General features: G+C 52.1%; 1 protein-coding gene across 2 annotated transcripts in view; it reads left to right on the plus strand.

The window, feature by feature from the left end:
* The window catches only part of RGS9 (regulator of G protein signaling 9), a 69,204-nt gene that overhangs the window by 21,910 nt on the left and 34,898 nt on the right, over positions 1-12,396 (plus strand). The window contains exons 8-9 of one of the 2 annotated variants that reach the window (XM_079131979.1): positions 3,026-3,107; positions 10,285-10,356. In XM_079131979.1, coding sequence (XP_078988105.1) covers positions 3,026-3,107; positions 10,285-10,356 — 154 coding nt within the window. The remainder of the gene's footprint in view (positions 1-3,025; positions 3,108-10,284; positions 10,357-12,396) is intronic. The other variant, XM_079131978.1, reaches the window with a different exon arrangement.

The raw sequence follows: 12,396 nt of genomic DNA on the forward strand, positions 1-12,396 counted from the left end.
GGATATTAATTGTTCCCCCTCACCCCTACAGGTGGGGAAACTGAGCTTACAGAGGTTATGAGGAGCTGGCTAAGGCTCTTGGGGAGGTCATGCAGTGGTAGAATCTGAGCTAGTAGGACTTAATTCCATCCAGTGCACCAGCTCTGCCCTCCGAGTGGCTTCCGTCCCTCCAGCTCCTTCATACCTTCCTGCACCTCTCAGCTTTGAGCAAGACGGTCCCAGCTGCCCCGAGGACCACCAGCCCCGAGGAAAGCCTTCCAGGGAGCTGGAGGTGCCCTCGTGGCTTGGGGTTATTCTCAGTAGCACCTCCAGCCACCCTGCAGGCCCTGGATAAAGCTCTGCACACCCAGATTCCATCATTCATCATGCCCTGCATCCTTCATTTCTAGGTACCGTGGAGGGAGGCTCCTCTTCCCGGAGGCTGGCTTCCCCACACTCCTCCGTGGCTTAACTCCAGGTCTGCTTCTGACTTCAGATTTAGGGTCTCACCTTAGAACTGTGTGGTCCGTGTAGGTTGGCACGTGAGGTTGTCATTTTGTGATGTAAGCCAAGCTCCCTCTTCTGAGTTCCAGACCCAGCATCCAGCTGCTACTCAAGAATTCATTCTTGCCCTTCCTCAAAACCAAGTCTTCTGTACCTGAATGTGTCTTCCTCTCACTTGCCAAACTGCTTCCTCTCATGTTACCCATTTCTGTATGAGGAACCTTCATCCACGCCTCTCCTTCCAGACAATGCCTAATGTCCACTTTTCTGTCCAGTTGCCTCCTCTAGAAGAATTCCTTGAGCCGAATATGACTCCGGTCTGCCTCCACTGCCCCTACCCCAGTAGAACAAAACTCACCATCAGCTGGACCACGGGCCATAGTCTCCCAACTCTTGGTCTCTTGGATCCACCCCTCCCCCCAGCACCTTTTTTGGTGCTGGAGAAGCAACCTGGGCCTCACACACTCTAGGCAAGTGTTCTGTCCACTGAGCTACACTCCCAGCCTTGTTCTCATTCTTGAAACCCAGATGGGATCATGTCATTTGACCTTTCCCTTAAGCTGCCAGAGAACTCTCACTTCAAATGTTTCTTCCTCAAAGAGGTTTTTCTGATTAGCTGTTACTCAGCTCATGCTAAACCAAGCAGCTCAAAACAGCAACATTTATTTTATTGTCTTTGTGATTCCCATAGGTCAGGAATTCAGGAAGGACATTACTGGGTGGTTCCTCTTTGGTCAAATGGCCAGAATTGGGGTCTAGCTGTCGTTCCCTGCTCTCATTCCGTAGCCTCTGGTCTCTGTGTGGTCATCTGAGCTACTCACAGCATGGCAGTGTTGGGGCAGTGGATTGCTTACAGGTGGTGGAAGCTTCCAGAGCTTACAGTCCAGTGAGGAGTCCCATCTTTTGTGGTCCAGCCTCAGATATTATACAGCACCATGCCTGCCTGACACACTACGTTGGTCAGAGACATTGCAAAACCCACCTGGCTTCATGGGAAAGGGACTTAGATGCTTTTGTCTTTGAAAGGAGTATCAAAAATTGTACACATATTTAAAAATCACCACAGAGACCACCCTGATTCTACACTGTATTACCCAAATGTTTCCTTGTAGTATATCATGTAGTTTGCAACCCTGTTTCTATTTCTTTACCCTTTGTGTAATCTTTAGACCAAAAGCTACTCAAAAGCTGAGACTTTGTCTGGCTCAACAGCATTCTCCCAGAGCTGGGTACATGGTGGAAGATCAACAAATACATACACGAGCGAATGAACAATGAGGCAAAATGCTGTTGCTAAAGAAAAATCCTAATGTGACCAACTGAAATCATTCCTAGTTTGCTGCCTCCCTTGGACTCCATCTATCTCCACGCTCTTCCATTAATATCAATCACAGAAAAGCAGATGAGCAAAGCCAGAGTGTAAGTCAGAGACTGACTGTTTCTAGAGCCGTCCAGCATCACGGAAACCCCACAGTGCCGCAGGCTGTTTGGGGCCATCCTCCCAAGGACACGAGCTAGTTAACCTGGTAGAAAATCTAGTTAGGTTGTCAAGGGGAAGTGGGAGAGACACTGTTTATAATTAATTTCCAGAAGAGGTTGGCAAAACAGCCCGCTGGAATGGCGCTGCTCACCCATCTGGATCTCTGGATGTTATTGTGTTGCGCACAGCAAATTCACAGGGAAATAAATCTGCAGGCTCCGACGTGGAGAGGGCACATGCGTCATCTCACGTCGCCTGGAAAACAAGCAGTAATGGATGTGAGCGCAGCTCACTGCGGAAATGGGAGCGGGTAGGGCCCCCGGCGCGCTAAAGAGAGCTCCTTTGCTCCTGACGGAGGAAAGCCCAGCCGGCTACCTATCCGCAATGGGAAAGGAGGGGACTGAGAGAGAAGAGGGAAATGACTAGCCTTTCCCAATCCCAAGCTGAGTTCAGCAAAAGCCTGAGTTCTTCTGAGTGATCAAAAAGAACAGACCAGTCGGGAGGAAACAGGACTCTGCCAGGCCAGCCTTTCCCCACCATGAGCCCTGGCATTGGTTGCTGCCAGCTTGTCCAGATGGTGACCATATTCTTTACCAAAGCAGGGACCCTGTAAGACGCCAGGGGGTCCCTGGCAGCCCAGATGCTTGTGTGAAGCCCATTTGATTCTCGGGCTGGTTATAGCGACAAGGTCCCTCTGATTCCAGGCCAGTGCCGTCGGGGGAGCTGGACCTGGACCTGACTCTGGGTTCAAGTCCCACTTCGGTTACGTGCTGACGGGCTGGTCCTGGTTGGCCGTTCGACTCTTCTTTCCTTCAGTTCCTTGCATTATGAAGCCAGAAAAAGTCACTGAGAGTATCAACCAGAATCGGATGAGTTCATACGTGTAAAAGTGGTTCGAATGCCGAGTGTGAGATTAGTGTTTACTATGTTTATTGTCATTGTGGCACATGTGACTTATTTGCACAGATCAGGTCAGCAGACCAGGACATCAAGTACATGGAACATCACGGACTATAAGATGTAAAGTATTACTGGCCTTAAACTTGGCTTCTGGTTTTCCAGGGCTGGAAAGGAAAGGAACAAGGCAGACAGGTATGCGCTGGATTGCCAGGAGAAGGCCTACTGGCTGGTGCACCGATGCCCCGTGAGTACCGGTCCCCGTCTCCTGCCAGGGGCCCCACCCTCTCCCTGCTCTCATCATGCTCCTCCCTACCGTGGGTTGGGAATTGGGTCACCAGGAGGAGCTGCTCAGAGTTGGGTGAGCCTCCAGGTGCCACTCGGCTCGAAGAAGACATGGCCTCTGTCGGGGGGGGGGGGCAGGGTGTTAGGTAGCAAGGGACTTGAATGAATGTGTCTCTTGCGAGGGCTGGGGAATTTTCTTTTTTTGTTTAGGGTACCATACCCTGGAGAAGGAATAGGAGAAGAGAAACTTAGAACCTAAGTCCCAAAGCAGAAATCTAAAATTCTCCGAGACTGGAAACTGCACAGCCAATGCTGTCCTGGGTGTCTCAGCTCCCTCTCCTCCTGCCTTAGATCCAGGCCCCAGCAGCTGAGATGGGAGAAGAGGAGCAGTCAGGGTGTGCTAAGTCTGTCATGGCTGGAGCACTTTGCTTTCCTGGCTTGGGACTTCCAGTGACCCACAGAAACAAACTGTCCATAACTCCTGTAACTGGGAAATGGTAGCCTCACCCCCAGGCAGAAAGAGCAGCCTCTGACTGTCACCTGCTGGGGTTAGTTCTGGTGCCTCGTGCCCTCCTGGGTCAAGCTCAGGTGCTTCTTCTGGGTGGGAAATGTGAAAGGGATTCTGGAAAGTCAAGAGCTCAGAACAGACATTCTCCCTCCTCCCCTGTCAGTTTCCTGGCCTGCCGCTGGGTATCAGGAGGTTTTAGAACTGCAGAGTGACTTGGGTCAGGCATGGTGTCAAAGGTTATGGATTTTTTTTTTTTTTTTAACATCAACATCATCATATTTTAGATGTTTTGCTTAAATTTTTTTTTCTACATTTAAAACCTCTTTCCTTTAAGGTGCTCTGTCTGTAGGGGTATGGGTTTGGCTGTTGTGTTGCTGAACTTAAATTCCTGGGGTTTACCCAGGGGTTTGGTTTTGCTTTGTTTGGGGGACCTTCTCTAGGGAACCAGTTTGCAGATGGCTGGCACAGGCCCCTGGGGACTGGGTGAGCACAGGGTTCTGGAGACCAAGACACCAAGGACATGCCTCCTCATGGGTGGCTTAGGAGTGCGATTGTTGTAGGAACTGCAATGGCAGATGTGCCTTAGCTTGCCAAGGTGCCCCCATGTCCAGCGGCACCTGGAGGAGGGAGCCCGGCTCCTTGCAGGGTGGAGAATGGTTTCTGTTGTACATGCAGTGACTCCATGATGTAAGATTGCTAATGTCTGTATTTCTTGCAAAGCGACAGCCTGGCAGTGCATGTAACCTGCCCATGATCCCTCTTCTCCCCTGTGTCTACATCCAAAAAGTCTATGGGAAACCAAGTGAATAATAGATCACGTAGTTTCTCACCAATTCTCCTGGAGTAAGCCCTCAACCTCCGTCAGGCAAGTGGCTGAGCTGAGTGGTTCTTTGCAACATGACCCAGAAGAACATAAATATGACATAAATATGTGGCACGTCTATATAACCGCCCCACCCCTCCCCCATTTCTACTACCTTGCCGACTGTCCCCACTTACCTTCCTCGGTTCCCCCTCTTTCTCCACCACCACCCTCACCACAGTTGTCGTTGTCATTGATGTCATCATCAGCCCTGATCTGAACTGAGCTGGGTGCTGTGCTAAGTGTGTGCGTTCACTCTCTGCTTTAATCCTTGCCACCATGTGTGGAAGGCAGTTTTCTTTCCCATCCTACTGAGAAACGGGCTGAGGCTCAGGGGGGTTGCTAATTTTCCCCTAGCTACACAGCTCATGAATGCCAGAGGCTCGGAACCCGCACAGCTGACAGCGGATCCTCCCTCTTGGTCTGGATGCCCCTCTGCCTCTCATGACAATGTCACATGCTATTTTTGTGTATTTTGGTGTTTTGTAACCTCCTTGGTCATGGGAATACTGCCTGAGTTTCTGCTGCTCCAAGAAGCATAATTTCCGGGGTTCACATGTGCCCGGTTTCTTGTTCTTGTTGTTCTTCTTCTTTTCTTCTTCCTCCTCCTCCTCCTCCTCTTCTTCTTCCCCTTCCTTCTTCCCCTTCCTCTTCTTCTCTTCCTTTTTTTTTATTGTAAACAAATGGGATACATGTTGTTTCTCTGTTTGTACGTGGAGTCAAGGCATACCATTTGTGTAATCATAAATTTACATAGGGTAATGTTGTTTGATTCATTCTGTTATTTTTCCCTTCCCCCCACCCCTCCCACCCCTCTTTTCCCTCTATACAGTCCTTCCTTCCTCCATTCTTGTCCCTCTCCTTAACCCTAACCCTAAACCTAACCCTAACCCTAACGCTAACCCCTCCCACCCCCCATTATATGTCCTCATCTGCTTATCAGCGAGATCATTCGTCCTTTGGATTTTTGAGATTGGCTTATCTCACTTAGCATGATATTCTCCAATTTCATCCATTTGCCTGCTTCTTTTCTTTCCTCTTCTTCCTCCTCCTCCTTCTTCCTCTTCCTCTCCTCCTCCTCTTCCTCCACCTCCTCCACCTCCTCCTCCTCCTCCTCCTTCTTCTTATTATCATTGGTACCAAGGATGGAATCCAGAAGTGCTTAACCACTGAGCCACATCCCCAGCCCTATTTTTTTTTTTTTTGGATTTTGTTTGGAGACAGGGTTTCACTAAGTTGCTTACAGCCTTGCTCAATTGGTATGGCTGGCTTTGAACTTGTGATCCTCTTGCCTCAGCCTCCCGAGCTGCTGGGATTACAGGTGTGCACCACCACACCCGGCCTGGTTTCTCTTCGACGGACCGAGTTTGGAGTGTGACTCTGAGGTCCTTGGAGCAGTCCTAAAACACCCCGGTGCAAAGCTGCTCTTCACAGCTGATCTCCCTCAGTGCCGCTGCCCGCTGGCTGAAGCTGGGCGAGTCGTCAAAGATGTGGCCACAGTGCCTCGGGCCTGCCCTCCTCGGCTCCGCCTCCTCAATGGCTTGCGTGGAGTAGACAGTTTTAGTCTGAGGAGCATCTCAGTCCAGAGCAGAGCAATCTGTCTGACAAGCCCAGGGAGCCGGGGAGCCTAGAGTCTGTCAAGACTGTCTCCAGGAGACCCAAACGAGCATCAGTTCAGTGGGACAAAAGCCAGTCACAGCAGACTAAGCATCTGGCTCTGTGGATGTTGAGCAGGCTTTCTGCGGACTGACCATAGCCACCTGTTGAAGAGTGTGACGCGGCCACTTGTTCATGAATCTGTGAAACCCTCACTGGGCCCCACCTCTGTGCCAGGGAAGGAGTGAGGTGCTGGGCAGATGACAGCAAAGCCATTGAGCACCTGCTGTGTACACGCATGCAGCTGTCGTCACAGGTTTTCTCATTCACAACTGGCCACCATGCTGTGGAGCGGGAGTATCATCACCCCATTACTCAGATGAAGTCAAGGCTTCGTTCAGTCTGCTCAGGGCTGGGTTGTGAATCCACGTCTGTGGGATGGCAAAGCCCTACAGGCTGCTACTGTCTGTGCCCTTCTCTCTCCGCTCAAGGACCTCAAACTCCTAGTTGCTGTCACACAGGTGGGTAGCCCTCTTCTAGAGAGGAGACCCAAGAGCCAAGGAGGCACAGCAAGTGGTGATTGAGTTAAGGGAAGGGGGAGGAAGGTCTGTCGATGCTCCATCAGGAATAGCATCGTTGGCAGAGGCCACCATCAGACCTGGGAGATGGTAGTTAAGTCTGATCCCAATTCCTGTTCGGAGCCCAAACACCACCCATGAGTCAGCCTCCTCGCGTAAAGGAAAATGATGTTCCTCTTTTGTTTTTCACTCGGATAGAGCAAAGGATAGAGATGAACACGATGCGATGCAGCTAGTGTTCTAAATGCACACAGAGAGAAAACGTTCTTGCAACCAGTCATTTGGAGGGCCTCCCCCGACATCTTTGCCATGCCACCCGTGTGTCTTGAGGCTCGTCTGTCACTCAGGACTGGCTTGTGGACAGAGGCTTCTTTCTGGTGGTGTATGCCCTAAATCAAGTAGCCACCTATGTGAGTCTCAGGTGAACTGGCCCTTGTTTCAACCACATACCCAGACACTTGCCTGCCAGAAAAGGGGATGTCTGCCCTCCATTTCCCAATGAGGTTGGGTTGAATACCCCATGAGGGGAAATGCAAAATAAATCGAGGCATTTCCAACATCATGATGGTGATGGAACTTTATGAAGCCACTCACATGACATTTTCAAAGGCCCTTCAGTGACCTGCAAACATGATCTGACAGATCATGTTGTACTATAAAAACAGTATGGAACACTCCATATACTCTGGTCCTTATCTTTGAAAAAGCAACACGTCCTTTGTGAACGTCCAGCCTATGCCAGATGCTTACTAGGCGATGGGGATATTTGGATTGTGAGCCAGGAGAGACATGGCCCATGACCTCGAGGAACTTATTACAGTCTGGCAGAGAGACAAAGACTAAAACTATTATATAAATGAGTGAGTAATGTACAGAACGCCCCGGCAGCTCGTGGGAGGCAGGGGCCCTGCAGCAGATCGGGGTTAGGGAACACCTCTCCGTGGGAGTGACGTTCAAGGCAAGATGAGCTTGCAGCAGACTTCTCTAACCCTTGAACCTAAAACTCTCTCCCTTTTCCAGTTTCATCCCTTGTTTTATTTTGTTTATTTTAATAATTTGGCTTTTCTCTCCGTGCATCAAAATGCTTTAGGAAGGAGAGTGATGACCAGTGAAGGAGAGGAATACCAGAGAAGGGCCAAGAGTGACATGGTGGAGGGTCACCAAGCAGCACACATCAACTCGGATGCTCAGAAGCAGTTGCTGCAAATGCAAAAGTCCCTCCCTGAACTTGATCCCCAGGCATTTAGCAAATTGCCTCTTTTGTTCATGCCCAAGGGATGTAGCTGGGGTGGCAAACCCTGGTGTTCACAGGTTAAAGTGGGGGAGGCTTACACATCTCCAGGGACCTCTGTGCACGTCGCACCCAGGCGGAAGGCATCTGTGTGCCTCCTTGTCTGCAGGCAGCATACTGCAGGGGCTTATGGGTTGCCCTTATTTCTTGATACTGAGAGTCAGCTCTGACGTATTGTCACTGACTCTCCCAGAAGCTGCACCAGCAGTTCTGGTGACCATCACGGTGGACCAAAGACGGTTCCCTGAAGAACGAGTGAGTGAGTGAGTGAACGATTGAGTGAACGGAGCGAGCAAATGAACGAGGCTCAGCGTCTCCCACACCAGCAAAGGCAGAAAGGCAGCCCCCGGGGGCGTCTGAAAGCAAGGTGCTGGGTGGGACCGCCGCAGGAACAAGTGAGACAAGGGAGGCTGCTGCCCAGGAGAGGCTAAGAAGGGGCAGGAGCTGGGGCGGCAGGACAGCCAGAGGAAAGCGTCTGGATGTCTGGTGGAACGGGCGAGGGAAGCTGAGGGGACTGGACCTGGATAGGCTGGCGGCGTAAGAGAGTCCGGAGGTGGTGGCAGGTCTGACAGTTCCTGGCTGCCCCGTCCAGGCCCTCGAGGCACCCTCATAGCAGATGAGGGGGGCGATTCTTAGGACCCATTTCAAGGTGTTCTGATGGCCACACTCCCCTCTCCCCTTCCCCGCTAGTGAGGGCCGCTTTATGCCTCTGTATTGTCCCTTTGGGCCACTTGTCACAACTGCGATTTGTTTTTTTTTTTTTTTGGGTGATTAATTACTGTGTGACTTCCAGGACTGGAAGTGGCTTGAGCTACCTCTGCAGATGCCCCCAAACCAGGGATCTCATGTCCACTCCCCGGCTCCTCAGGGCTGGATACAGCGTCCAGCACAGAGGAAGGGCCTCACGATTGTTGTGGATGGAGGTCCCCAGGTTACAGCTAGGGCAAGAGTTCCCTTCCCTGCCCTTCTCCCCACCGTTTCCTCTCTCTCTCTCCCTCTCTCCCTCTCTCTCTCTCTCTTGCCTAGGCTGTTGGCCCAGCATTTGCCTCCATGGTAGCCTGCGAGGCTGGACCACCAGATTTAGCCAATTAATCACAGGGTGTATGATTAAATTTGAATTTCAGATAAATAGCACCTAATTTTATATAAAATATATTTTACATCAAAACGTATTTCTAGGAAGATCTATTTGCTGTTTTCGGTATAGATATACAATAAGTATAAAAAGAAGGGGACTTCAATCATTTGCAGTTCGTTTGAAATTAACTGGGCATCCTAGGTTTTAACCTGGCAACCCTACCCCAAGCTAAGGGTGTTCTTGATCTCAGAGGAGGCTGAATCTGATGGAGGAAAAGCTCAGTTGCTTCCCAACCCTCTCCTTCAGTGTAGTCAGCTTGGTTGACAACATGTGCTGAGTACTTGGTGGGTGCCTGGCCCCAAACCTGCATTGAAGCGAAGACCTGGATTGCTGACCTCAAGGAGATGAGAGAGGCCAAGTGAGACAGGCTGTGTAGTTGGGTTACCTGGTGGAAAAGGGAGCTGGCAAGGATGGCAGATCCAGCTTTGGGCCACATCTTTACATACAGGATCTTAAAACGAATACAGTCCCTTGATCAGTGACAGTAGCCCTCTACTGACAGTGTCACATCCCACCTTGTTAAATCCTCCTGAGAACCTTCCAGGTAGGAGGCATCCCCTCTGTCTCAGATGGATCAGTGAGTGCAGAGAGAAGTGGGTTCCAAGATTTTTGGCACAGCTGGGAAGCAGCAGAACTAGGATCAGAACCCAGAGGTGCCCGACTGAAGCCAGGAGCCTCGTAAAGCAGGGCTGCGTTACTGCTCTTCCCTGCCGGAGACGGAAAGTAGTGTGTGGAAGCAGTCAGGAGTTCGCGTATTGATCGCAGCGAACTCTGACTGGGCTTGATCGTTACCTATTGACCAAAGATCGTTACCTATCCATCCATCTACCCATTCATTCCACTATGGTGCTAGAGATGCCATCCATCTGTCCACCTGTCCATCCACCCACACCCCCCTTCTTCTGTTGACCCATCCATCCGCCCACCCACTGGCCCATCCGTTCTTCCTTCCTCTCCCTTGGGCTCTGGGGGTGCTGAGGTGGCAGAAGAGCTGCCCGAGGCTCTCTAGCCACCCGAAGGCTTCACACACCCACGTGTCTCCCCTGCACTTTGCCACAAGCCCCTCTCAGCTCAGCCTCACAGTTGGTAGCTTGGTCAAGACCCTAACTTAATTAGGAACGGGGGACTTCCTGTAGTGATCCTTTCCTTGTTTTTATTCCATTCAGCCAGGAATGAACAACGTGCTGGACTATGGCCTGGACCGAGTGACCAATCCGAATGAAGTCAAGGTAAACCAGGTACGTGTCTGCTGCATTGTGGGTGGGGCCGAGGCCAGTTCTGAGGCAGGGAAGGTGTCCACACGTCCATTCCTACCTGTTGGGGCAGTGCTATCTTCCCTTTGAGACTCATGTCTCTGTGGATCAGGGTCCAGGGAGAGGGGAGGTGTGGCCAGGGTCCTGGGTAAATGGAGGTGACACTTGGAGAGAGGAGAGGGTGCAGAGTATGGGTCAGAGCAGGTGGCAACTAGATGACTGGTTTTCCATCTTTTGTGAGTTACTTTCCCTTTTGAAAATCTACTGAGAATTATGAACAACCCTGCCTGAAGATGCACAGACATTTTCCACACACACTTTCTGTTTTGTGACCCCAAGAAATCTATAGATCCCTGGCTCAAACCCCTTAAATCCCTTGTGGATTTAAACCTTAAGGTCCGCATGCCGGGAACTAGAATGTCACAATTTCTTTCCTATCCTAGTGGGGAATCTTCCAAAGGACCTCAACTTTTTATTTTAAAAAGACCCTTTCTGACATAATGGATGGCCAATTTCCTATAATTTTTTTTTTTTTTTTTAAATTTAAAGAAGCATAGTTGTGTCCTGTTGAAACGATGTCACCGTTGACCTTTTGGGCCAGATAATTCCTTGGGGCAGTTCTGTACAGTGGGGGATGTTTAGCAGCATCTCCAGCCTCTGAGAACGGGATTCCAGCACCTCCATCCCTCTACCGAACCCCAATGCCGGGTCCTGACAACCAACACTGCCTCTCGACCGGCCCAGGGTACCTGGGGAGGGAGTCAGGACCCCCAGGCGGGAGCCAGTGACCTCCGCAAGCCAGCCCAAACCCGTTTAAACCTGTCTTGGACGGCTTCGTGGCTTTCTGTCCAGGCTGTCCCTGGGCAGCAAGAGCAGCGCCATCGGCAGGCTTGTGCCTCAGAGCACAGGGCCGGCCTGGCGGGAGGTGCTGGGAGAGGATCAAGGCAGAAGCGGGAGGGCAGGCGGAGGGCCCAGGAGAGTGTGGCGGGGCAGCTGCAGGAGAGTGTCACCAGGGGAGTCTTAGGACCCTGGTCTGCAAGTCCCGGTGACCCTTCTCTGATACCCCTGCGGCCCTGCCAGCCTTCCTCCAGCTGGCCGTTCCCACGGCAGCCTTGCGGGTTCCCCTCGCGAGACAGCAGCTCACTGCTGGGGCCTTGTCGCTCGGTTGCCATGGAAACAGAATCACCCAGTGAAATGCAGAAGGCGGAGGCTTTGCCTTCTCTGTGTGGATATCGGGCTGCTCTGGAAACCTCTTTCCTGTGGAGGAGGGGGAGGGCGGAGGCTCCGACATGGGTGGGGACGGGCACGTGTCTGTGACAGGCCCAGCGTGGGTGGGTGGCGGCGGGGAGGGCACCTGAGGGGCCCAGCTGCTCCACCCTGGGAGCTGTGGTCGGGCGACTCCTGAGGATCAGGGCCCGGGGCCATCTGCACCCCCTCAGGGGGCGTCCTCAGCCTCCCAGGCCAGGCAGGAGGGAAGGAGCCGCTGGCTCTCCAACCCATTTCCTGCTAGCTGCTGGCGATGCCTGGAGCCCAGAGCCAGAGCACAGAGGGTGAGGCTGCACAGCCTCCCCTGGCGCTCACTCCTCTCTCTCTCTCTCTCTCTCTCTCTCTCCCCCTCCAGCTCTCCTTCTCCTGTCTGTGCTCTCGGCCTCTGTGGAGTAGTGAGAAGAACAAGCACCCACTTCTCCCGCCAGCCGGCCCCTCCGCCTCCCTGGGCCACCAGGGAGCCTGTCCGTCAGACCCAGCTGTGCAGGGCCTGGGGCTGGTGCCGGCAGCAGGCCCACCTCCCAGTGTCCCCGTGCCCCCTGTTTACCTGCCCTGAGAGGAGAGGGTGGCTGAGAGGGCAGAGTCCCCACCAGCTCTTGGAGGGCCGAGGTTTTGTATTTTGTGATGGCGCCTGAGCTCTTTAGAGGAGAAAGGTGGCTTCTGAGAAGGAGCAAAGTAATGAAGAGAGACTTCTTGTCCTTAAACAGAGGCAACCCCCATCAAGCTTGAGAAGGAGGCAGCGAGGCTGGCAGGTGTCCA

This window comes from Sciurus vulgaris (genome assembly GCF_902686455.1).
Source record: "Sciurus vulgaris genome assembly, chromosome: 3".
Classification (NCBI taxonomy): domain Eukaryota; kingdom Metazoa; phylum Chordata; class Mammalia; order Rodentia; family Sciuridae; genus Sciurus; species Sciurus vulgaris.